A 24,684-nucleotide genomic window follows, 5' to 3' on the forward strand; every position below is an offset into this window, starting at 1 on the left:
GCATTTCAAGTATGACAAATGAATGGATGTGTGTATGTTAATTCCAAGCTATAAGAGTGTCAGAAAACCCAACTGGTAGAAGCCTTTTCCCTTGCTATTCCATTCTGCCATGCTGGTGAGGCAGAATGATGGCAGTGGCAACCACCCTTGCAGTGACCACCTTTAAAGAATGGCAGTGGTGCTACTGCTGCATTGTTTAAATTTATTCTGTTTGCTCTGCTGCAGTTGTCCATTAGAAAAGTTTGTCTGTTGGTCTCATTAAGTTACATGGGAAACAGCCACGAATGCTCTCTGAAGCAATACTCCTCTCTTGTAATGCATCATGGCAGACCTTTTTGGAGGAATGTATTTACAGAGCCTTATTTTTTTTTCACCCCTTTTAGCCCAGTTACTGAGGATGCTACAGTAAGAACAAAATGTTTACTCACCACTGAACTCTGAAAGGAGTCTCTGAAACTCTCACCTTGTAAAAACTCAAATCTTCTAACATGTCTTCATGGGATCCTTCCAAAAGACTTGCTTGGGATCAAACTCGTTCTGAATGGGAGTCAGACAGCCAGCTGGTTTGCCAGGATCCAGGAAGAGACTTCTGCATTTTTCACAATAACTGGAACTGCAGCCTGAACTGGGATGTAAAACCACATGCACATTTGATGTTCTCCTTCAGGAGAAGTGAACTGTCACACTGGCGCTAGTTCTGAACTGAGGAAAAGAAAGCAGCTGTGTCCTGCTCGTGCTGGTTGATTGTTCCTTACCCTGAGCTGGCTCTGGTGCTGTAAGGTGTCGCAGAGCTCTGGGGTGTGAGCTGGGGCCCTGATGGCTGCGAGATAATGAACGTCGCAGGGATGAGGAGAACTCGCAGGGCCACCTCGTGGCCGTGCCCTGCACAGGGCTCTCCGTGGTGGTCACTGTCCCTCCTGCACAGCCAAGGACATTTTCTTCTGTGTGATTATTCTCTCTGGTTTTCCCTAGTTGTACCAACACATACTCTCCTTTTTGGCCTTAACCCCCTTAATAGTCCTTGCACACCCTGTTACAGTACCTGGAAAGCATGAGAATCTAGTCCATCAGTGACCAGCTGTGTAGGCTGGATTTGAGCTGCTGCTCACTGCAACCAGGAAAATGGAAATTACCTGCCAAACAGCTTGTAGCATTAGCAGAAGACTTATACTGATGATTTCATTTTCTACATGATTCAAATACATGCATTTTAGACTAGAGATCTGTATGTTTTAAGAGCCAAAGCAGTGAAGGTGTGAGTGCAGCTTGCTTCAGGAATTGCTTATTGATTAGTATTGTAGTCTTCTAGGACTAGAAAGGAAAACAGTTTTCTTGTTTCTCTTCATGCTGTTTCTGGGTGTTTTTTCCAGACACTGTGCTTAAGGTATACTTACCAGGTATTTTTGCAGCCTGAGGATACAACTGGATCAGTTTTTAATGCCACTTTGAATCCTGTTCCAAGTGTCATCTAATAGTTGTATGTGGAACAAATAACAGAAAGACTAGGGTGAAAATAGGAAAAAAGGATTAAAAATTCCTTTAAGCAATTCACTTCTTTGTAGAAGGAAGGTAAGAGCACACACTGCACAGTGTGAAGGCATTTGGGTGCCCAGGTGAAATTTGGGGTACAGTGCATACAGTTCAGAGATCATTTGAGCTCTGGGCAGCAGTATCATCACATGGACACTGGTGATGTAGCCAGTGAAAAAAGTAATGCAGAGTCACAGGGAGGAGAAACAAAGATGATGAATCCCACATCTAACAGAGAAGCACAGATGAAACAACTGTGATCTTTCTTTCTGAAGAAGAGGTTTGAACCTGTGACTGAGGCTGGAGGGCATTTTCTGCATAGTGCTGCTGTTTGTAGATACTTACATGCATGTGGTTATTAGAAACAAACTTAAATGTGAAAATTGGTTCTGGATCCTGTATGCACAACTTCATTTCTACCCATTGGCTGCCTGCACGGTGTCTCAGTGTAAACAAAGGTTTGGACCAAACTACTATGAGCTGTGCAGGTAAGCTGGGCCCAGCGAGGCTGCTGCATTCAGGCCGAGGTGTTCATGCTGCTGTTGCTCTCGTGCTCTTCTTTGCAAGATGCTGAATGAGTGTTAAGGGAGAAGCCACGTGGATTTTACATGACCCACTGCCACGTCTCAAAACCCCTGAGGCCTTAACAGGAATGTAGGGACCAGAGAAAGCTCCTAGGACTGACATACCAGAGTGACTCTGCAGGCAGTGATTTGCAGCCATTGCCTCAAGAGCCAGGATTTCAGGATTAGTGGCAGGTGCTGCAGGTGCCTCTCCAGCCAGCACCAGGGCAGCACACGGCAGGTCCTGCTCCTGCGCTGCCAGATGAGCGGAGCCACTGCCCCTGCCAGGCACAGGACTCCTGCTCCCAGCCCTTCAGCTCTCTCATTGCTACTTCCAGTTGAGTATTGGCTTTTTTTATACTTTTAAGTCTCAGCCTTACTGCTTTTTAAAATGTAGAAGATTCCTGATTCGAATATCAAATGTCTTAGTCTGGATTAATAATGCAGTTGCCAGCAAAGTTCCTGCAGGAAAAGGGAAGCAATGGCTGCAACAGTCTGCTTTCTGCACAAAGCCAGGACTGTGTGTGGAAACTTGGCACTTGCTATTCATCTGTTTGCTCAGCAGCTGAGCTGGCATTCACCAGCTACATGTGTTGGGTTTGTAAATAGACAGAATGCAGTAGCATTTTCTTAGGCATGTTTGATATTTGGCTCTTCCCGTTGGGTTCAGGAGCTCTGCGAACTGTCAGCTTGAATCCCTCCCAAAACTGGAATAACAGAAGTTTACAGTTTTCCAGCACTGTGTGTTGAATACCATCCTTAGATTCCTCCCAAGCCATCACAGCAAAATAACAAGTAAATAGCGTGTGGTGAGTGTGTCCCCTGAAATCTAAATGGTTCCAAATAACCAACTGTTATTTCAGCATGGTCAGGATAGCCGTGTTTGGAGGGGAATGTTGTGATTACATACATGCACACACACAGAAACTTCAAAGCGGCGAGGCTTTCCTCAATTTTCAGAGGACTAATATTTGAAACTTCACATAAAAATGCAAACATTTCAACTGGTAAATTGGGAACTTGCAAAATCTTATAGATTTGGGGCTACAAACCCAACTCTTCCCAGCAAAATCTGATACTTGGAGCAACTATTCACTCAATTTACCTTGATGTAGCTTACTTATCTAACCAAATCATTGCTTATGTAGGGAGCCTGGCGAGACCAAGGTGACACAGGTTTGTGATCTGAACATCCTGCAGTTTGGCATCACTGTTCTGGTTTGCAGCTAGAACTACTGTCTTGCAACATGACTGCCTAACAGGTAATGTAGCATTCCTCATCACCTGCATTTTATCAAACACAAATAGGGATAATAGTTCCTACAGTTAGTGTTATAAAGTATCAGTTAATGCCTGTGTGCTACTGAGAAAAAAGGATTTTCCTGCCATTGCTATACTATTGATTGATTGGCTATAGGGTCCAAGCTTGTTCTTAAAGTCTATTTTTTGGTATTTATTTAAAGAGATTTATAAATAAAGCTTTTGTGTGAATTTGGTGTCAGGATGTTGGCAGGTCTGCCAACCACTGAAAAGCTGTAAGAGTTGACAGGAGTGAATGAATGAATGCTAAGTGATTGCATCTGAAAGTAAAAGTGATTTTACTCCAGTCACATTCTGTGACTGGAGTAAAAGGTTTTATAGAAATCTTGGTGTTTATAATAACAGCATCCCTGCCCTTATCTCAGACTGATTAACCTGAGAGAGAGGCAGTTCAGTCTCACCCATTTAGGACCATCAGAGTCTGCATGTGCTGTGTGTATTTACAGGCTTAGGAAATGGGCATTAAATTGTGGGAGTTGAGGCTTTCATACACCAGAACTAAGGAAATCTCTTCTTTAGTTCAGTGGTAATAGAGTTTAATATTAGGTAATTTATAGCACATAAATTACCTACTTACCTGTTAATCAGTCATGGTTAATGAATTAGCTTGAATGTATTTGATTTTAAACTTAAATTTTTCTCATACTTTGTCAAAGACAGACAGCTATGTAAGATAATTTTGGACAATTTTTTGGACACAACTTTGGCAAGAAAATTTGCAGCCCTGTTAGAGCAGCTCAGGTGGACAATGCAGCTATGTGTGGGTCTCTATACCAACTGTTTGCAGTCCTTGCCTGCTCTCCCTTTGTCTGCACCCTGCTCCTTCCTTCTCGTTTCATGAAGCAAAGACGTACTCTTGGGATGAGCGTGTCCTTCACAAACAGCACTGGATGTATTTTTCACATTGTGAACGTTTTCTGGTACAACCCAAATCTACTGGTGAAGTGATAGCAGCTAGCAGCCAGCTAGCATTTAAAGCTCTGTCTGGGCACATAGTGTTTCTGAGTTTAGGAAGCTGTAGTATCTATATACATATATATATATATGTAGCTGTTAGACACTGTAATGTCACAGCTTTCAAGTGCAGCTGGACAATCAACTTTTCAACCAAAAGATAGACCAATATGTACTAATGGCCTTTCAGTGACACAGGGGTGTTCCGGGTGTGTTTGCTCCAGGTGTTGGCACCACAGACAGGAGTGCAGGGCCCTCCCCACAGTGCCGGGCAGAGGCAGAGCTGCAGTGGCTCCGGGCAGTGCTGCTGGGGATGCTCAGCACGGCCCCATAAAGCCAGGCCTGGCTCTGTGTGGCTGCTGGTCTGAGGAGCAGGCACTGCTGGCAGCGCTGCCACACCCACAGGGCCGGGAGCCACAGGATTCTCCTGCAGAATTCACCTCCTCTAGACTGCTTGGCTTGAGCACTCTGCTCCATAAACACACACACCACCCCCACCTATATAACTGGACAAACTTATTTTTAAAGTACATAAGAATATTTTTTTAGCTAGATTTGTTTTGTTAAAGCCGCACTAACTACTGTATTTTTACTTTTTATATGTAAAGCTTGGCAATAGCTCTCAATGTATAATTTATTTGTTGGGTTTTTTATAAAACGAAGTGCACGCTCTTGCTTCTGTTTCACAACACTGGTGACGTATGAACTGTCTTAGGCACTGCACTGAGATCTGTATTGAAACTGTACATGAGAACAAGTAGATTTGTAGTCCACTCAACCCAGTCTTGGAATGTTTGTACTGTAGTTTTGTCTTAAATACACCATGTCAGTGCAAAAGTCTTGCAGAGTCATCTTTGGGCCCCTTGTGTTAAATGGCACAGCACTCAGAGGTGGGTTAGCTGGGGCTTGGGACACCGGGTTGCTGCTCTAAACTTAGCCTGTTGTCAGTTAAAGTGTAACTTAGGACAGCACCAAAGCTTGCAGGTAGATGCTAAAGAATTAAATGCCTTTTTTCCAACAGAGCTGAGAGTGTCCAGGAGGACTGTCAGGTGTGCAGTGCCTTTGAAAGGCAGCCCCAGGCGTGTGGCCAGAAGGAGAGCCCGAGCTGCCCAGTGTGGTTCCAGTCAGGCCAGTTAACCAAGCACCCTCACTCCTGTCTCCAGCCAGGGACTGGGCTGTGCTCTCAAGTGCAGCAGCACTGATGATTGATTGTTTAAAGGGAACTGTTTACTCCCAAGCCCTGACTTTGGCTAAATGCTAAAGATGGTAGCAAAGGGCAACTAAACCCTTTGATAATCTTTGTTTCTCAAAAACTATTTTGAAAGTATCAAAAGGAAGAGAAATTACTCCATCCTAATGACTAAGCTCATAGGAGATAATTTCTCTTGTGGCATAATTTGTTATGTAGGTCAAACTGTGATCCCACTGATAAATCACTGAATTGTTCTTCAAATCCACTTACAATTCAAAACAATGAAACATTTAGGTGTTTCTGTTAGTAACTGAAAAAACCTTCTTTGAATATCTGCATTTTAGAAGATAATATTTCTGCCATCCATACATTTTAATGTTCAGAAACCGAATGTCAGTTAAAACAACGAGTTTGTTGAGATGTTTAGTGCTGATCAATTTGTTCCCTTATATAAAATTTATGATACAACAGCACATCTTATGTCAGATGAGGTTGCCAAGAATTCTGCATGCTTTTGCATTTGTTCTATGGACTGCATTTCTGTGAGCATTGCAGATATGTGCAAGGTTCCCTGCTTTTCATAGACATTCTAAACAGCCAACTTCAGTGGCAGCCCCTTCAGTCCCAGCCAAAAATGGGGTGTTGTGTTTTGTTTCTAAATATTTGCACACTAGCTGGAGTAATTCCATTCATTATTTCATGCAGGCCACCACTGAGCTTTCAGATGGCAGCAGCTTTTGGGATGAATTCTTATTAACTGCTACAGTTATGGAGAAATATCATAAGCACATCCACAAAGGCTTTTTTCTGCCTCTCTGAAAAGGTGCCTGCAGTGGGAAAAGAGGAGTGAGATGCTCCTGAGAACCTTTTTGGTGTAGCTGATAGCACTGGCTAAGGTTTGAAAGGGGATATGATCAGGAAGTGTCACAGTGGTGTGAGCAAGGATTGTGTCCCTAGGTCTGGACACTGGAGGGTACCTGAAATATGGTTTGTGCATGGCCAGAGTGGACTGAGGTGTCAGGCACTCCTGTGGGCATTTGTGGGATGCAGTCACTTCAATTCCCAACACCCCTCTCTTCCAGCTTGAGCTCACCCTTGTTTTCTGAAGACCTGGGAATGGGCCACAGGGGGAAAAAGATCCTCCAGTAGCTTCAGCAAAGCTGCTGTAGCACAGAGCCCCACTTCAGGATCAAGGCTCTCTTCCCTTGCACAGCATGGCTGGGCCCAACTCCAGCTCAGCCTCCCAGCCCTGAGCTCCCATCCCTGCAGCCAGGCCTTTCCCGAGCCCCTGCTCTCCTGCTGTCCTGTCCAGGGCAGGGAGAACAGCAGGGCCCTTAGGGCCAGCTCGAGAGGTTTGGCATCCCTTAGTGATGGAGTGGGTGTGGTGCTGCCAGTGCCGTGCCCCCACCTGACCTGGCACATGGGCAGAGCCCAGGGGAGCCAACAGGGGAGATGGGCTCGCTCCAAGCTGCTTTTCCTGCCCGTGCCAAGCCATTGCCTTTGGGCTGGCTTCTGTCCCGCCTGCGTTGGCTCCGAGTAAATGTTAAACCCTTCGTGGGGCTGCCAAAGGGAAGAGAGTTTGAGGGGGCAGGAAGAAAGGAATGGCAGAGGCTGGATGGCATTTTCCTGGGGCTCTTGCACATCCCCAGGATACCGCTACCTGCCAGGAGGCCTTGGCGTGACTTGGAGAAATCACTGGTTTATTGTTGCCCTTTCCAGTTAAATTTCCTTCCCTTGTCAATCCTAGATAAAAGGCTGTATGTTACGGCAGCTCCCAGGATAAAGCCAAAACAGACATGTCAGTCAGCACCAAGAAAACAAGCTGCTGATTTAAGACTGCAGTGCTGAGTACATGCTCAGCTCAGTCACTGTATTGATGTCCCTTCCAAACAAACCTCAAACTGGGAAATTCTTGTTCTTGGAGGAGAAATTCAAAGCCTGGGGAGCCCTCGAAGCCGGCTGAAGTGCAGGGAAATGACGGGCTTGCAGAATCGTGTTCCTTGGTCAGAAAGGTAAGTTCCTTGTTCAGTTAGAAAGTACACATATTTTAGACTCACAAAGGTGAACATGAGCACACAGTGATAGGAAATGGAGCAGGCTTTATTCATGTGGTAGTGTACAGTCCTCTCTGTTTCCAGGTAAGGGTCATGGATGGTCCAAATAACTCTTAAGCAGCTTTTGCACATCCACCTATAATTTTCCTACTGAATTCATGTGACAGTTACTTGTGAAGAGATGATGAAAGTATCTGTAAATATTCTTGAAATCTGTAAATTACTTCAAAGTCATTATTCCTATGAATCTTTTGGAAAGTGAACTTGTCAAATATTTGGAAGTATAAACTTACACTTTCAGGTAATTTCAGATACCAGCAGCTCTTACAGACAGCTGCTGTTCTGTCAGAAGGCCGGTATTTAGTAACTTCTATGGAAATAAATGCTTTGAATGCTGGACAATATTACCTTGCAAAACAAGCACTTTTTCTTTTCAGCAAAGAAAAACCATATATGAACTCAGAACTTACTACTACAGAGAGGAAATGTGTAACAAGTGCAACGTAGGGTGATAAAAGAGAGATGGAGTTGGAAAAGCAGAAATCTCTTTAGGGCTTAAACATGAGTTACCAGTGGAAACAGCCCATGCTTTGTGCCACTCTGTCAAGCCCTCCTCTTTCTGTTCCCTCCCCACCCCACTGTGGGAAATCAAGCCCTTTTGATTCTGTGTTCAGCCATTAAAGGCAACACTCATTTGGCACATCCTTTGTTCTCACAGGTATAATGCCCTTCCTCTGGTCCTTGCTGATGATTTCCAGGGGGCACTCATTGTTTCACTTCCTCAAGGTTATATACAATCCTTGAATATCTTCTAGAATTCAGTTGCTGATTTGTCTGTTGGGTTCTGTTGTCATAGGCCATCTCATGTTGCCAATATATTGTACAAAGGACACTCAAGAATATAAAATCTTTAAAATCTTAGAGAACATTCATGTTAAGACTAATTGAACCCCTCAAATGTGACTGTGTTTCTCTTATGCCATGCAAAATGAGCAAGCTTTGTCCCTGAAATGGCATCTTGTGGAGCCAGCATGGGTTACTGCAGTTCTGATTCTGAAGGCAGCCTCAGCCATTGCCAATTTGAAATGGTATGAAGTGACCAGGAGAAAAGTAACAAAAAGAGCAGCATTCCAACAAGCTCCTCTCAGAAATCACAACTTACATGCAAGTTGTGACTTAAATATATGTCAGGTTTTGTTAACATTGTAAAAAATCTGTTCACAGCAAGTATGAGAAGGTTTAATTATTTTTTTCCCCAGCGTACTGATAGGAAGCTGAAGACAGTTGCAAGCAGTTGGTTTTCCACCTACTGCCACGGTGGTGGAAATTTATTCCTTCACTTTGCAAGCAAAGCAATCACAAGCAATCAAACTCCATTTGCCTGAAGGAGATCTCAGAGAAGCTGGACAAAGGTTTGCCCCCGATGAGCAGCAGTGTGTTGGTCCTGCTGATCCCACCCCCCGTGGCCACACACCCCCAGTCAGGTCTCTCCTCTTTACCCACAGCCTGAGCAGCAGCAAAAGCCTCTCCTGAACAGGCCAACAGAGGGAGAGACTTGTCCTTGGACAAACAGCTCCTGTCTCTCTTTGGGCCTAGTCCTGTCTCTGAAGTGGCCTGGGAGGCAGGGAATTCTGCTGGCTCCAGGGGCAGGCTGAAGGTTTTCATTTCGATGGTGTTGCTCCGCTCTGTGGGCTGTGGGCAGAAGAAGCTGCAAAAGCCCGAGTGCCTCAGGATGGGCACCAGCTGGGGATGGTCCCTCTGCTCACTCTTGCAGTGGCTGGGGAATGCATCAGTGAAATCTGAGGTAGTTTGGAAATCCACACCAATTCCTAAGATGCAGTGATACATTTTAGGAGAAAAGTTTCCCTTTGTAGTACTACTAAGCTTCTTCCATGTCTGCGTATGGAAATGATACTTCCAGAGGTCATCATAAGGGCTGGAATTTGAAATCCCTCCACCAAAAATCAGCATAGAGTCTTTGCAGACTATTGAAGCGTGACCTACCATCGGAGGAGGTCCTTGGCTGAAGGTAAGAGAAACCAGCAGTTAAGGGGAGACCAAAAAGAAACTTAGCACTGATTTTAGCTTCTGTTTTCCTTTTGACTCAGAAGGATGACTGCTGAACAGCTGCATTGGGACATCAAAATTACACTGCTGACAGCTGCATCAACGCCTTGCCAACAGCTCTCCCGAGCAAAGCCAACTGGAGCCCCAGGCATGGCAGCAGCACTGCATCCTGATCTGAACAATCCCTGCAATTACCAACAGGGCATCGGCTCCCTCTCCACCCGCACGGAGAATCAGAGTAAGATGAATTCTCTTTCTCTGCTCCTTTAGTGTAACAAATAGAACAGTTTACCTTGTTCTGATGCTGGACCAGCTGCTGCTTCCAAAGTCCCACCTCCACAAGTCCCTCTGTTCAGTGAGCCCCAGCAGCCCCCCAAAGAGGTACATGGCTGTGTGATAAACCACTGCCGAGTGGCCGTGCCGCGCTCCGGGACCGCTGCTGTGACAGGGGCTGGAGACACACAACCACTTCCTTGTATCTGAAACAAAACCACTGATTTATAGATGGATCAAATTTACCCTTTTTGAGAAAGGATTTGCTTCCTGGAGGAGGTAGCTATTCAGTTGGAGAATAAGGGTTTCTGCTCTAAGTTTATTATGAGTTAACATATTAAATTCTGACACTGAAAAAGTGCATTTAAAAGAATCAGTTTTGAAATAAACTTTCAATGAAAATGTCAGATGCTCTGTGACAGATGCCATGGAAATTTTATTTACAGAGCAGTTTTTCCTACAGCTTTGTCAGTTCATTGACTCTGATACAGAAAGATACTTTCCTGGCTGTTAGAGAGAAAAAATCAGTCAACAAAAACATTAATTCATTAATGTCTATGCTTATTCTCCCAGTGAGGGAAGGAAGGATGAGATAAACTCATCATTTATTTCAAAATAGTGGCAGAATGGCCATCAGATAACAAGTTATGCATTTAGGAAATCTCTGGGAATCATCTCATTTGCAGTAATCAGACTGGTAATGAATATGCTAATAAACTATCTCCTGTCAGGTTTGCCTCCCCATGGTCAGCTGGAGATTTGAGATCAAAAGATGACATTAATAGGCTGAAATCAGGGTCCTTGCTCGGTCTGAAAGTTTTTAGTAATGCTTGAAGAATTTTAGTGGGTAGTAAACAAACATTCTCCCTGATTTTGAGCTGTAAAACTGGCAAATACTGCAAAATGTATTCCAGTGTAATAGTCTAATTAATTTCAGCCAGAAATTAATTGAATTTGACACAATTTATTACTAAATGTTGTCAAAGAGAAGCCAAAACTAACTTACAGGATTTCTACTGACAAGAATTTTCTTAGCAGAGCAAGCTCTCCTGCTGCAGCTGTTGTTTTACACTGGATCAAAACCTTATCCTGCTTTTTTAACTTACCAAAATGGAATTCCCAAAACTCCTGAGAAATGCCTTTGATGCCAAAGTATCCCCCATAGATGTACATGCTGGAATGGTACACGACTGCACTGTGACCTTTTCTGTTAGCTGGTGCAGAGCTCTAGAACAGTTCAAAAATAAAAGCCTATAAAGTCATATCAGCAGCAATATCTGTCTTGGAAATTCACCTTTATTTTTCCCCACAAATAACCCTGCAGTCCCAAAATTTCTCTTGACTCCTCCATCAAGCAAAAGTAACCAGAGTGGCAACTGTGTCACATCTTAAAAAAAAAAATAATTCTGGGTGCAATTTCCAAGGTATAGAAGCATTGTGATGATGAAGTTTCAGTAGCAAGAAATGAGTGATTCCTAATGTGTAGTGATACAAAATCAATCTCAAAAGACCAAGCCACAAATGCTTCTACTCAGGTTTCAATTAGAAGTGGCAGTAACTTGGTGAGTCCACGTGTTCACACTGAAGAATTGAAAAATGCTGCAGCACTTCACGTTCCAAAACGTATTAGCGTGGCTGCCAATCTGTTTTCACAACCCTACTTTTAAAAGCACAGGCTTCACGGTATGGTTGCAATATTCCATTTAAAATTAGTTTTCTTGATAAGGATTTCAGAAAAACAGAAGCAGCAGCAGAGGAGAGGACTTAACTTCTTATATAGGACTTAAAATTTAAGAGCAGTATTTTTAAACACTGTTTTGAAGAAGGAAAAAGCCTTAAGTTATTGAAAGTGCAAAGAAATAAAGTACAGCCACATGTCTCTGAAGAGATGAGATTGGAACTGTTTGGGGGAACATATTTCAAAGCAATCTGTTTAATCAACAAAGCAACAGGCATTTGATTCACACATTCCCCACTTCCTGGCTCCTTACCTCCGTCTCTGCTGGTTCGTTGCAGCTCTCTGTCCATCTTGCGGAATCTGGGGATTGAGTTAATAAAGCGCAGTTTAGATCCCGCACCACAAGAGGACACTCCTCCCACAGTAACTGCTCAAATTGCACAGCTCATTTTCAAGGAAGTCTCGTCCTGGTGTTTTCTACTTGACAAGGCTGAAGAAATCCTGCTAGGACAGCAGCACTGACAGACTTCAGGAGACACAGTTTGAACAGTTTTCCTCTGTCCTTATCTGATACAGAATCACATAGGTGCCACACTGTATTCCCGTTTCCTAAAGCTGAATTTCATAATGCAGAAGTAACCTGTGATTTTCATCATTTTGTGAACTTGTAGGAATCCCAGATTTCCCTATGGATGTATGACTCCTTTTGCTTACCACACACACACCTTATTATGGCACACTTATTCTTTCTTGTTCTTTTTCAAAGGTCCCTTAAATAGCCCTCAAATAACAGCCAGCAATCACAGATCTGCGATCACCGTGAAGGAGAGGAAATATAACACAGCACAGAGATACAATGAGGAATCAGTGCAGGCTTGCATTACTTAAAGCTATTCTTGCCAAAAGATTTTAAATAATAACTATGAAACAGCTAGACACACAACCAATGTTGAATAACTCATTTCCAATTTCCACTGGTAAGTACTGTGAGTAATAAGATGCTTTATCCTTTAAAATATATTCTGAGGCTTTTCTTTCTTCCAGCAGGTTATCTCAGACAACTGGTGTAAAACACAAAGGAAGGGTTGAAAAAACCCCATTGACTTAAAGTTACATAGTGAAGTAGCAAAAGAAGACAGGAAACTTAAATCTTGGTCTGGACACAAGATTTACCAGCTCAAAAAGAAATGAGCCTCTCTCTCTCCCCTCCCAGTCTGACATCAAAATAACAGCTATTACTGTACACAGGATTTCCAAAGGGCGAATCCATGGTGTATGACATTGCTATTCAATTCAAATACTGCACTGTATTTATTAGAATACACACTTAAGAGATCCCAAATTTTTGTTCTTAGGAGAAAAAAAAATACATGTTATAAAATGTTGATGTTAATTTCCCACCTTATTTAATTTTTGATTTCTCTTGCTCTAGCTTATGTGTTTCTTCAGTAAAAGTACAAATGAGATATATTTTATTGATCTACTTTCTTTCATAAGAAAGTAGAAGCCAAGAAAGCTTGGTTTTAAAATATATGTGGCATTAAAAATAAAAATTAAATAATACATGAATTATCAGGTCTTATGATCAAATAGTAAATGTAAAAAGGAGTGAGGGAGGAATGGAAATTCTGAGACTTTAAAATACATACAATTTTCCCATATAATCCTCTCTAATTGAAGTAAGACCTGCATCTCTGATAGCTGAACAGCCTACTTTGGAGGGGAAAATATGCACACAGTTTTACACTCATTACTTGTTGTAAAGCTTAATGAAGGCTCTGTTACAAGCAGCAGAAAACAGTTTGGTTCTCATTATTTATTACTGCCTATGGAATATCCCATGGAAAATACTGGCTATTGTGTATCATACCAATGTCATATATCCAGAGAGGAGTTTTTGCTTGTGTGAAAGCAGAATCCACCATCCCACCAAAAATATACAGGCTGCCCTGCAAAATAGACAAATATTTGTCACTTACAGGAAGGCACATAGCATGCAAATAATTTTAAAAACAATTCTTAAATGCAAAGGTTGCTATCGGCAAAATTTAGTTAACAATATGATGATCTTTTAACAATCCCAAAAAGCCACCAATTTTTAATTATTCTCTCTTTATTCTCTCCCAGGGTGAAGCCCTGAAGAACATTGTGCTGTTTAATGGGAACAGTATTTCAGAACTACTCGTTTCTTGTCAGCCTGGGGCAGCTTCAAGGCTGGGAATCTGAAGCTCTCTTGAGGCACTGCTCAGGTATATTGGATTATGCATGTTTAGAGAAATGTTTCTTTGTGTGGAAGCTCTTGATATCCTAAATTCTGTCTTCCCCTCACAGGCAGGGCTGTAATTCTTACTGTGCTTTACTCCCCCGTCCCTCTTCTACGCGAGTTCTGTAGTGAATGTTTTTGTGCCGTGGCTGATCATGCAAATGAATTCAGAGCAACTGTTACAACTGCACAGATAAGTCAGAGAAAGTGCTGCCAGGGTCTTTATCTGGTATTACTGCTACTTACTGAGCACTGACTGAGGAAACCAGGGGGCTGCTGCAGAGCTGAATTACTGCCACTCTGTTCAGAAAGATTTCCAAACATAGGTACAGCTACATCCAGAACTGCATCAACACAAAAATGCTTTCTGGGCATAGTATTTCAGTACATAATACCTATGGCGTTTTATTGCACTGTATAGGAGGAAATAAAATGTCAGGATATGGACAATATAATCCTGGTCTAGTACCTTATAAGCCACCATTGAATGTTCTTCCAGTTCTTCTGGACCATCTCTTGAGCAATCCAACATTTCCCATTCATTTTTCACTATAAACCAAAGCTGAGGTTAAGACAGTGGTGCACTCAACACATTAACAGTAGGGAAAAGGTGAAAAGGTGGGCTTTGAATGTGGCTGTGCTGTGTAAAATGAAGCATTTTGTCATCTTTCTTCTGTTAAAAATGAAATATATGAATTTTTCTATTTAGCAAATTTAAATATAACAGTAATAGTTATATTTAAATACAATAATTGCTACTGCTTGTATTTTAATTGTTACCTACGTCAAATTTGGACAATTCCATGAGCATGAATCCCAGTACAATTCTATTTTATTCCAGTAACAACTGATCAGACAAAACTATACATCAAGTAAAAAAATACCAAGGCTTATATTTGATAGTGCATTGATACTACAAACCTACAAGGTATTGTATTCACATGTTCCCTTTGTGCACTCTCATATGCATAAACTATTGCTGTGTTAGAGAGTCAAGAAAGCTCATTGATATCCCTTGCTAGAACCACGATATTTTAAATGACTCAGTATTTTTGGCTGAGGAAAAAATACCCCAAAACCAAAAGGAACTAAACTGAAATCAAAACTTTGTGGGACACTTGCAAGAGGAGCAAACACCCCCCATCTGCCCAATGAACAAAAAGCAGTTTATCCAGCCCTGTGACAGAAAGACCTTAAATGAGGATAATCTGTTAAGCACAGAGCATCCTCAACTTCACGATGACTGATGTGGAATGGCTTTAACCCTGGCATTCAAGAGAAGGGGCCAGCTCACCTGTGTGGTATCTCCAGAAGTCCCTCAGCGTGGTGCTGCCGTGCCCTCCGTAGAGATAAACAAAGCCTCTGCAGACGGCACAGGCGTGCTTGTACCGGTCACAGGGACGCGGCTGCTGCGCCTCGGCCGCTCCGCAGGCAGCTCTTCCCTTCATGCTGATAACCGGGATCTTATCCAAGGATCAGCTTGCAAAGGGCTACATGTCAGAGGAGGGTCCCAAAATATCAGGGACGGGGCTAAACCCTGTTTGGTCTGCAAAAAGACAAAAAATGAAAAAAGAAAAGCCTGTACTTTATGATAAAATGTTACTGTGTTTTCTTTTCAATCCCCTCAAAAGCAACAGTGGACAACTTTGTCCATCTGTGATAGTACACTAACTTGAGTAAAGCACCTGAAATTCTGACTCAGATTCTTGTACCAGTGAGGCTGGGACAGGAACATTCCTGGAGCTGAAAGTTTTCCAAGGAATATCAATAAACTGAAATCGGTGAAGCTCCAACACGCTACATTTACAATACCAGGGCTTGGTCTTTTTTCACAACTAAAAGAGTACTTTAGACAAACCTGTACTAAAAAAAACTTTGGAAAGAGTGAATATTACAGATGGAAGTAATGCATTAGCAGTTGTCCAGAATTTGTTTAGACTTTTATCTGTAAACCTGCTGAAATGAGGATGCATCTGGAAAAAAATGACACCAGCCCTTCCCATGCCACAAGATGTCACTGTGTTCTGTGAAGACATAACTACCAGGAAAACATTCTTCTATTAACCCTCTTCAAAACAGTGGCTTATTTTAACATAGATTATTTTACAAAGCACACCCAAAAAGCCCCTAGCATTAGACCAGATTTTGGAATTTGTGTTGATAATGTGTCTGAGGTGGCATGTCACCAAATGAAGTGACAGTCTCCCAATTCCAAGACTTTTCAGTGGGAGCCAGATTCCAGCTGCATTGAGAACCCAGGATGGAAATCAATAGGGAAGAGTCATTTACCTAAGAGTAATGTGTAAATCCAGGGCAAGCTGTACTTAAACTTGAGGAAGAACAAAGATTATAGTAAAACAAGCTAGATACAAAAGCTAGTTATATTTCATATTAATATGAAATCATTGTACCTAATTTATCAGTCAATTAATTGCTAAAATTTACCCTTTTTAAGATTGGAATATATTCAGTGACAAAGAGATGCTGGAGAATCTCTTGCAGCATATTTGGGCAAGATTAACTACTTCAGTTTTGTTGGGATTTTTTTTCATGCAAACCAGTATTGTAAGCTATGACTGTAGAAACTGAAGCATATTCTTTGTATGTTTTCTCAGAAGGAATACAAAGATGGGTGGCAGTTACTAAGGGTGCATTTCTCATGTCCAGGGGAATTAGCAGATATGAAGTAATGACACGTTATAGGTGTGTAAGTCCCTAATGCTTTCTGGAATCCCATTGAAAAGTGAAAAGCAGCTGAAGGCATGAAACAGGGATTATCTCCCTAACTCTGCCAAGCTTCTGAGCAACCACAGCCAAATCATTCTCTTCCACAACTAAATGGGGACAGTCACTTCCTTAGTACAACACTTCAAATTTGCTGATGCAGTGCAGTGTAACAGTGCCAAGGTATTACTGCTACTGATATCATTAACTCTGAAAAGGGTGATAGGTTACTAATACTTTACATAGGTAGAACAGGCTTGTCCCCTTGCTGTTTGTGGTTTCTTTCTCAGTTATAAAGCTGGTTATTCTTCTTCCTACATATTTCTCCTTGTTTTTCTTCCTCCAAGCCTTGCCTCCTATTGTACAAACATTCAGAGATGATGACAGCCCTGATTTCATATAACAGATTAGCAATGAAGTCCTGTCCAGTTGTTTATCTAGCCCAGCTGAACTCTTGCAAGGCAGGTGAGCAGGATGGGATAACAAAAGGCCAAGCAGTGATGAACTGAATGGGTGTCACCTCTCAGTCACACCTTTTCAGCATCGGCTGGCCCTTGTGAATCTTGGCTATTTACTCTCAGCTGAAGCATTCTTGGAAGCAGACCTACAATCCTGAACAATCAGTTAACTGCTCCACTTCAGAGCTGGGGAAAAAAACCCACCAAGTTAATCATAAATCTTGCTTTTCATCATTGGTATTTTAAACTGCAAACCTGACTCCCTATCAAGTTTGTCCTGTCCTTGATTGCCTGTCTACAGAACCCAACCCATCAGAGTTCATCTACTGTCAACCTGAGCAGTCCCATTTCCAAAGAAAAGCTGCCCCTCTTCTGAGAACAGCACCACTGAGCCTTGTCCTCTGTGTCCTGCACCACTGACCTCAGTTTCAACTTGATACAATATCAGTTATCCAATAGGAAGCTCTGACTTCAGGAAAAAAAATCCAAAAAGACAACTCTGAACATTTTTATTCAACTTTTTCCCCAAAACAGCTGTAGCACACACAAAAATGTCTGCTGCTCTCCAAAGTCTTCTGCCATTCCATTCTAAAAATAGCTTCTGTGCAATCAATCCCAATTGTTAAAGAGCTGGAGGAGCTGAGTGGAGGGCCTGGAGAGCTGCAATTAGTGCAGTAACTATAGCACTGAGTGTGTATCAATTAATGGCGCCCCACTACTGTTTCATAATACAAATAATTCAGGAAATGTAGCAAGACAGGAATTACTTCAGGAAATGTAGTTTATATGTTCATTATATAATTATTTATATTTCTGATAGATGTGGTTTCTCAGACAAATTATTTATTTATTTAAAGTATTGCTTAAATAGATCTTCAGTAAAGCATTTTTCTGTCTCAACCCCTTGATTCATTTCCATCTGTTTTCAATACACTCAGAAAAGTTTCATTTTTAAAATGATCAAGCTTTTTGGAATATAATGAGATATGAAACCACTAGTATGGGGAGGGGCCCAAGTAGGAAATCTTGTTCTGTTTTGGGGCTTTTTTGTTAATGACCCAGTTTTCTGAACTCAAGCCTTGAGCCTTTCCAGGCAGAACACTTCATTTTCTCACTAGGCAACTTGATGTTTTACTGCTTTTCAAAAATAATAACAGATCTTCCCATTTGTACTTATCCCAGAAACCTTGGCTCTGGAGGTGGTTTTATTGTAAGTCTTGTTCTAACGGGACTGCCTGCATGAATGAGGAAACTCTGGTGACTTGCAAGGCCCTTACGAAGTTTTAGAAACAAACCCAATTTGTTTAGAATAGAGAAAAAGGCTTTTTTTCAGTATATCATGTTTACTTGCAATGCTTCACTGTGTGTGATAAATTTAGTATCCTCTGGTTTGCTATTTTATTTTTTACTAAACTCAAGATAACCTGAACTGTTTCTGTGGTGAGGTTTTTTTGTTTTGGCTTCGTTTTTTTTCAAAATACAGGAAGTAATTTTCAGAGATGCTCAGCTTCAGCTTCACCCTGAAAATGTGAATGGCTCTGGGACTGTTGGGTGTCTGTGACAGTTCTGTATTATTAGCATTCTGTACTGAAATAAGGGCCTGGCTTTGCCACGTGTTGTAAAACATGCAATTACCAAATGACTGAGCTTACAGTGCAGGAGTCAAGACAAAAGGAAGGGAACAGAAAGAGGTATTGCTCCTTACAGGGAGAAGCTGAAGGACAGAAGGAGGGTTTGTAAAATGACAAATCAAAGCAGAAGACACAGCTCCATCCTGATTTCAGGGTTCAGAAGAAAGACAGGTACTTTCAAGTACAACAATAATATCCCTGTTTTCTGAATAAAGCTTAGAGCAGACATACTAAAAACTGACAGAAAAACTGGACAGCTTTTATTTGAATAACTCTTAGTTGAATTTTAACAGTTTTAGGGCACTACTTGTAAACATGATCACTGCTATATCTCAGTGCTTCAAAATGCTTTTTGACATGAACAGGTATTTTAAAGGGGGCAACTCTTCTGAGACAGCATCTATTGCAGTTTCTATAATATGTTCTATTACATGTTATAAAGCATATAATCACATTTTCTCTAGGCTGTAAGGCTCTGTATGTAACTGCTCCTTCTGGAGAGAGCAGTGCCATAGCACCGAGGGCATTGGCACCTTCACTGCATAAGAGAGAGAACATCATCAATCTCTCCCAGAGAAAAGCTCACTGCCTGTTTCTGCAGCTCTGCAGGCAAGAGATTGCTTTGCTTTAATTCAGATCACATTAATATTAAAGCTTTAATTTTAGACGTTCATAATAAATTTATGTTTGTGTATCATTGCAAAATTAAAATTTGCAAATTGACATTATTAATACATTGTCTTTTTTTTTTTCTAGAAGCTTTCACCCAAGAATGAAAATCCTTTAGTTGTTAGTGTTTTGTAACACTATTTCATTTCTGTTACAAAGTGAATTCTTAAGTAGTAATAAATTAGCTTATTAAATAAATATAAATATATGCAGTTGTATTTTCTATATGCTAGGTATAATTCTTATTTTTAAGTAAACAAATTTATCACACAGAAAAATACAAACTTGGTTTAGAATAATACAGTAAATATTTCCCAAATATGGTGGAGGAGGAAGTATCTGGAAAAAAGAAATTCAGTATTTTAAATATTTCTGGGGTTGTTACATTTTTATATACACTTCTAGCATATGAATCAGGAAATTGCCTTTTCCACTGTATTTAAATATGTTTTATGGTAAGATGAAAGTGAATACATTTTTCCCACCTTAGTTTCCTTAGTAAATTAAAATTTCATTTGCTGGGGATTTTTTGTTTGGTTGTTATTTGATAGTTTGTTGGTTTTCTTTTTTTTTTTTTAAGAATGGGGTTTCTTTATAAACTAAAAATTAGAATATATAGTTTTGATTAGTAGACCTCCCCAGGTAATCTGTTAATTACAATTTACATTTGCAATCAATTATTTAACTGCATCTCAATTTTGAATGAAGTTTCTGACAAAGAGCTTCCCTAAATGCACATCCATGGGTGGCACAAGTATAGCATGTTATGGATATAGAAATCCAGGGCAGCAACCATGTCTGAGCAAAAGTTTATGCTCATATTCAGTGTGTGTATGGGTTTTATTTATTTATGGTCCTTAATAGGATATTTACTTCAGGAACCTAATCTGCTTTTTAAATCTTATTTAGGGTCCTGTTGGTGACTCCACCCATGGGCAGAACTCAGTCTCTGTTGTGGTCTCAGCACAATGCAGAATGGAATGGACACCCTGACTCTGAAATGCTGCTGCAGCAGGGAAGCTCTGCAGAAATTACCCGAGACAAACAGGTGATTCTGCATCTTCTAGGTATGACAGAGGGAGGAAATACAGTTCCTGGTCCTCAGACTTTATGAGAAAAGAAATGAGAAATTCCCACCACGTTCTCAGGGCAGTCTTAAGATGTATTTGGCCTTTTAGCCTTTCCTTGGAAGTAATTTGTACTGTCACCACTGGAGCAGGTCATTTCAATGCACAGGTCATCACCCTTCCCCCAGAAATAGTAGTTCTCAGTGTTCCTAGAAGGCATCATTTGGGGATTTCACAAAAACTAACTGGCTGGATTCTTTCAAGGTACAGTAGGCAGGTCCCCTGGAGACTGAATGTAATAAATCTGTCCTTAGGTGTGACTGAATGCATCTTCTTGACAGCTTGTGACCTGCTGCTGAAGTAACTTCAAAATACTTTATTTCCTAAGGGAGACTCTACACACACTAATTCACAAAATTTTCTACTTAGGAAGAAAGACTGTGGTTGACAAAGGAGTCAGTGGCTGCTCAGCCTGACTACTCTCCTCAGGCATGAATTAAGGTACTAGAGTATATGCCTGACAGCTGAGAGTCTTCAGTGAAAAACTGTTATCTTCCATTAAAACAAAAAAGTCAGCATTGAATTTTACTTGGTTGTTCTTTATATCCCCTGACTGAGGAAAAGAAGCATCTAATAAAACACTCAGTCACACTTACAACTTAATGCCACACTTCATGGAAGATAGACATTGTGTTTTTCTTGTCCCTGTGACATTTTGCCCTTAGACAAAAATGCAGCAATGATATAGAGAAGACATACAAGGTTATGAGAATAGCAGAAGCTGTAGCTTAAAGAAATATGAAGGAGGAAAGAAAGGGCATTTGGCAATCAGAAAAATAAAAAGTTCCAGCTGGCAGATACTAAAACATTCAGATATCCTGTTAGAATCAGTATGAATTTAGATTATTCTGTATGGGAGAAGTCATGAGAGACTTGTGTGAGAAAAACTCAGACGGCACAACTGGAATGACTGTCAGTCATGACTGGAGAAAAAGCTGAGTACAAAAAGATCTTTTATGGGGAGATGAATTTACACCATCAGGTGAAAGATGGTTGCATAAAAACATGATATAATTGCATAAATGAAATAGATTGCATAGAGAGGAATAGCTGCATTTTAGTCTGGCAAGGAAAACAAAGGTGTCAGCTGACAAAGAGTAATAATAACTGTGATGGTTCACTATAACCTTGATGCCAACAGTTATTGGGCTGCACCATCAAATGGAAAAAAACGAAACCCACATCATTTCAATATATAAGAGACAGAAAGCATATGAGTAACTTTACACATACACGTTGTCGCTCCAAATTCAAATGGAATTACTCATGTGAATAAAACCAGTGATATGCATGAGCCTGCACAATGTAGCCTAGATACCAGAGCAAAAGAAGGACCAACTCTTTTGTCAGAAGCCTGAAAAAATGTTTTGCAAGCTGTTTTCATATTCAGACTCCAAATGACAGGGTCCGTTTTGGACTGGAGTCCAGCCTTCTGAAAAATTCTCACTCCCAGCTGACATGATCCAGTATTCATCCCAAGCCAGATGCACTTTGGCTTGGGTTTTGGATGGTTGCATTTCTTTGTTTGTCTTTTGCTCGATAGAAGGCATTTTGTGCTTTATGCTCTTTGACTGTGGAAAAGGGAATGAGCAAAAAGAGGGTGGTGAATCTCCTAAACTGGAAGCAGGCAGCAAGAGCTCTGGCAATTCCTACCACAGACCTCCTGCGCAGCATCGCGGAAGCGGCAGGTCCCTGTCCCCAGCGGTCTCCTGGCTGCTGAGCGCTGAGGGCGCTTCCTTCCTTTCATGCGCTTTCTTTCTTTTCGTACCTTTGAGTGAAAGCGACTTTGTGCACAGCTGCCCACAGCCCCGCCGCCCAGCAGTGCCGCGGTGTGCCCGGCCAGGCTGTGCCGGTGTTCCCCGGGCTGCTGGGCGTGCATGAGCGCTGCTCAGTGCCCTCAGCGCCTTTCCTCAGCGCCCTTCTCCCCCTGCGGCCCGGGCGCTGCTCCTCGGCGGGCCCGGGCCGGCTCTGGCTGCTGCAGGTGCCCCCTCAGGCCTCTGATCCCCACCACGGCTGGGCTTGTCCCCACCGAGAGGGGGGAAAGGAAAAGAAAAAAAAGGAAAAACAGCCTCTGAGCCGGCATGTAGCAGGGGTGCACCAAGCCCGGCCGCGCCCGCTGCCGCCCCTCGGGCCCGCCCCAGGCACCGAGCCCGGCGGGGCAGCGCTGATCCGCGGGCGGGAGCGCTACACCCGTCCCGTACGGCCGGGAGCCCGCGGCAGCGCCCCCCGCCTCCCGGGGGCAGCAGCCGGGCGCCCCCGCCCTCCCCCGGCCTTACCCTCCCCTCCCCTGCCGCCGGCGAGCCCGGGGCTGGCGGAGGCGCGGCCGCTGCCCGGAGCCTGCGCGGCGCTGCCGGGGCTGCTCGGGGCCGCCCGCGCCGCGGGTGGGGACGCGCTCGGGGCCGAGCGGGCGGGTGCGGGTCCCGTCCCTGTCCCTGCGGCGGGGAGGCTGAGCCGAGGATGCGCGGGGTGCTGCGGGCTGCGTTCCTTGCGGGCGGAAAACGTCTCCTAGTCCTTAACTGCCCTGTTAGTCATGGGGAAAGTGCAAAATCTCGTTTCTGGCCTGAACGCAGCCAGAAGCAAACATCTCTATAACTTTTGGGGGTTTTTTCTGTGGTAGCGGCTGTGGGAAGGGGGAGGACGGAGAGCGGTGTTTGTTGGTGTGCTCCGTTTCAAGCCCTTTCAAGTCAGCGTTTAGCCAAAGATCCCTTTGCACGCTTCCCAGTGAGCCGCAGCCCCAGCGCTTGCTTGGACTTGTGTCCTTGGCTTTCCGTTGGGCTGCCACCGGCTCGCTTTTTTGCCTGTTTCTCGTTTACAGCTACATAAGGCTTCAGAAAACAGGAATGAAACTCCCCCACCCACACGTGCATCTATTTTCCATGCTGACATATTTCCCTGCTTTGAGGCGGAGGCTAAAGCTTTCCCCTAAGCATTGTTCCTAAAAAAAGAGTTACTTAGGTAGCTGCAAGTGAAGGCCGACAGATAGACCGGGTCCATAGCAATGCAAAGCATATGGTGTGGAGTATATAAATAATGCAAATACATTTGATTTTAATATATTATGTATATTGTATCTGACTATAGTAGTGATGTGCACTTCTGAACTTTTTTATTCTAGAACTCAGGTGTTATTAAGAGGCCAGTCCAGAGCTACAGTGCAGCACTTTCTTCCAGCCTTAATTGTGTTCTCCTAGGGATTAAAAAAAACACCAACAACCCAACAACAAAACCCAAACCCCAAACCAAACCCACACATATTTCATAAAAAGAACTCTGAGATCATTAGCTAACATTTGGAAGTCCCTCAAATTAACATGCATGAAGGACTGTGGCCAAACTCCCACTGGCTCCCATAAAAGCAGTAATCAGTCCTTCAAGTAAGATTCTCCACAAAATAACACCCAGAAGCCCCTGCAGAAAGGATTGCCAATCTCACCATCTGACTAGATTAAAAACAGCAGTAACAATGTGATAATTGACAGAAGAAACTTCCCTGACAAGGAATGAATCAGTGTTTATTTTTAGCCTTTCCCCCAAAAGGCTTTATTTAAATGAAAGATTAGCTAATTATTTCCGTCGTTGTATTGTCCACACTAGAAACAGGAGGTGGCAGATCTGCACTTGTCTTTGGCTCTTCCTTTGAGGTCTGCACCCTGGAAGGGTGAGATTTTGCCAGTTGTCTTTTCTAGTCTGATCAAATATGAACAGTATGAAGGTTTCACTAAATTTAGACGCCCCCCAATCAATTTTTTTTTCCTGAGTAGAAAGCCCCAGCAAAGGTGTCAGAAAATGTAAATTGTGATTGTGTCCATATCCCACCTTGGCTCAAAGCTTCTCTTGCCAGCAAGTCATTAATCCTGTTGCTGCAACTGCCCACTGCAGCCTTTTGCACTGATAGAGCACTTGCATTCCAAGAAGATAATTTCCTTTCCCTGTGTACAGGAGCCAGCAGTAAAAATTTATCTAGGAGAAAGCAGCTTACCTAAGAAAAGACTAGAAAAATATTTGTTCTGTTTTACTGGTCAAATGTGAGGAAACTGTATTGATCCCTTAGGCACCAAGTAATATCTCTGTTTCTGATAATAAGCATTTGGGTTCTGCTTTTTTTGAAGGGAGGACTTATTTTTTCTGATTTTTTTTTCTTCTTACATTTTTTTCTGATTTTTTTAATTAAATGGGTTTAA

General features: G+C 42.3%; 2 protein-coding genes across 8 annotated transcripts in view; one reads left to right on the forward strand and one right to left on the reverse strand.

Annotated features, from left to right (window-relative positions):
- Positions 1 to 5,204, forward strand: part of EPB41L5 (erythrocyte membrane protein band 4.1 like 5) — a 52,279-nt gene extending 47,075 nt beyond the window's left edge. For all 5 annotated transcript variants that reach the window (XM_071435236.1, XM_071435234.1, XM_071435235.1 and 2 more), the window contains one exon: positions 384 to 5,204. In XM_071435236.1, coding sequence (XP_071291337.1) covers positions 384 to 441 — 58 coding nt within the window. In that variant the 3' untranslated portion in view covers positions 442 to 5,204. The remainder of the gene's footprint in view (positions 1 to 383) is intronic.
- A 2,434-nt stretch (positions 5,205 to 7,638) lies between these two features.
- LOC139593836 (leucine-zipper-like transcriptional regulator 1 homolog) lies at positions 7,639 to 22,957 on the reverse strand. Of its 3 annotated transcripts, XM_071435241.1 has the most exons (9): positions 22,780 to 22,957; positions 22,164 to 22,271; positions 15,189 to 15,440; positions 14,364 to 14,443; positions 13,502 to 13,580; positions 11,945 to 11,991; positions 11,060 to 11,180; positions 9,973 to 10,159; positions 7,639 to 9,636 (listed from the first exon to the last, which is right to left on the reverse strand). In XM_071435241.1, exons 3-9 carry the CDS (start codon positions 15,340 to 15,342, stop codon positions 8,970 to 8,972), a joined length of 1,335 nt encoding a protein of 444 aa, XP_071291342.1. In that variant the 5' UTR covers positions 15,343 to 15,440; positions 22,164 to 22,271; positions 22,780 to 22,957; the 3' UTR covers positions 7,639 to 8,969. The 3 variants fall into 3 exon arrangements, with proteins under 3 accessions (XP_071291342.1, XP_071291340.1, XP_071291341.1); XM_071435239.1 differs by having other exon boundaries at positions 22,164 to 22,957; XM_071435240.1 differs by having other exon boundaries at positions 22,157 to 22,957.
- Positions 22,958 to 24,684: the final 1,727 nt, after the last annotated feature.

Source organism: Agelaius tricolor, unplaced genomic scaffold, assembly GCF_023055355.1.
Source record: "Agelaius tricolor isolate 1412-34295 unplaced genomic scaffold, bAgeTri1.0.p SCAF_10, whole genome shotgun sequence".
Taxonomy (NCBI): Eukaryota; Metazoa; Chordata; class Aves; order Passeriformes; family Icteridae; genus Agelaius; species Agelaius tricolor.

Coding starts and splice junctions, on each gene's coding strand:
- LOC139593836 (XM_071435241.1), bottom strand. CDS start 15,342: ATGAAGGGAAGAGCTGCCTGCGGAGCGGCCGAGGCGCAGCAGCCGCGT. Junction 14,444..15,188: donor CTTCTGGAGATACCACACAG/GTGAGCTGGCCC, acceptor TTTGGTTTATAG/TGAAAAATGAATGGGAAATG. Junction 11,992..13,501: donor TCTCTGGATATATGACATTG/GTATGATACACA, acceptor CTCAATCCCCAG/ATTCCGCAAGATGGACAGAG.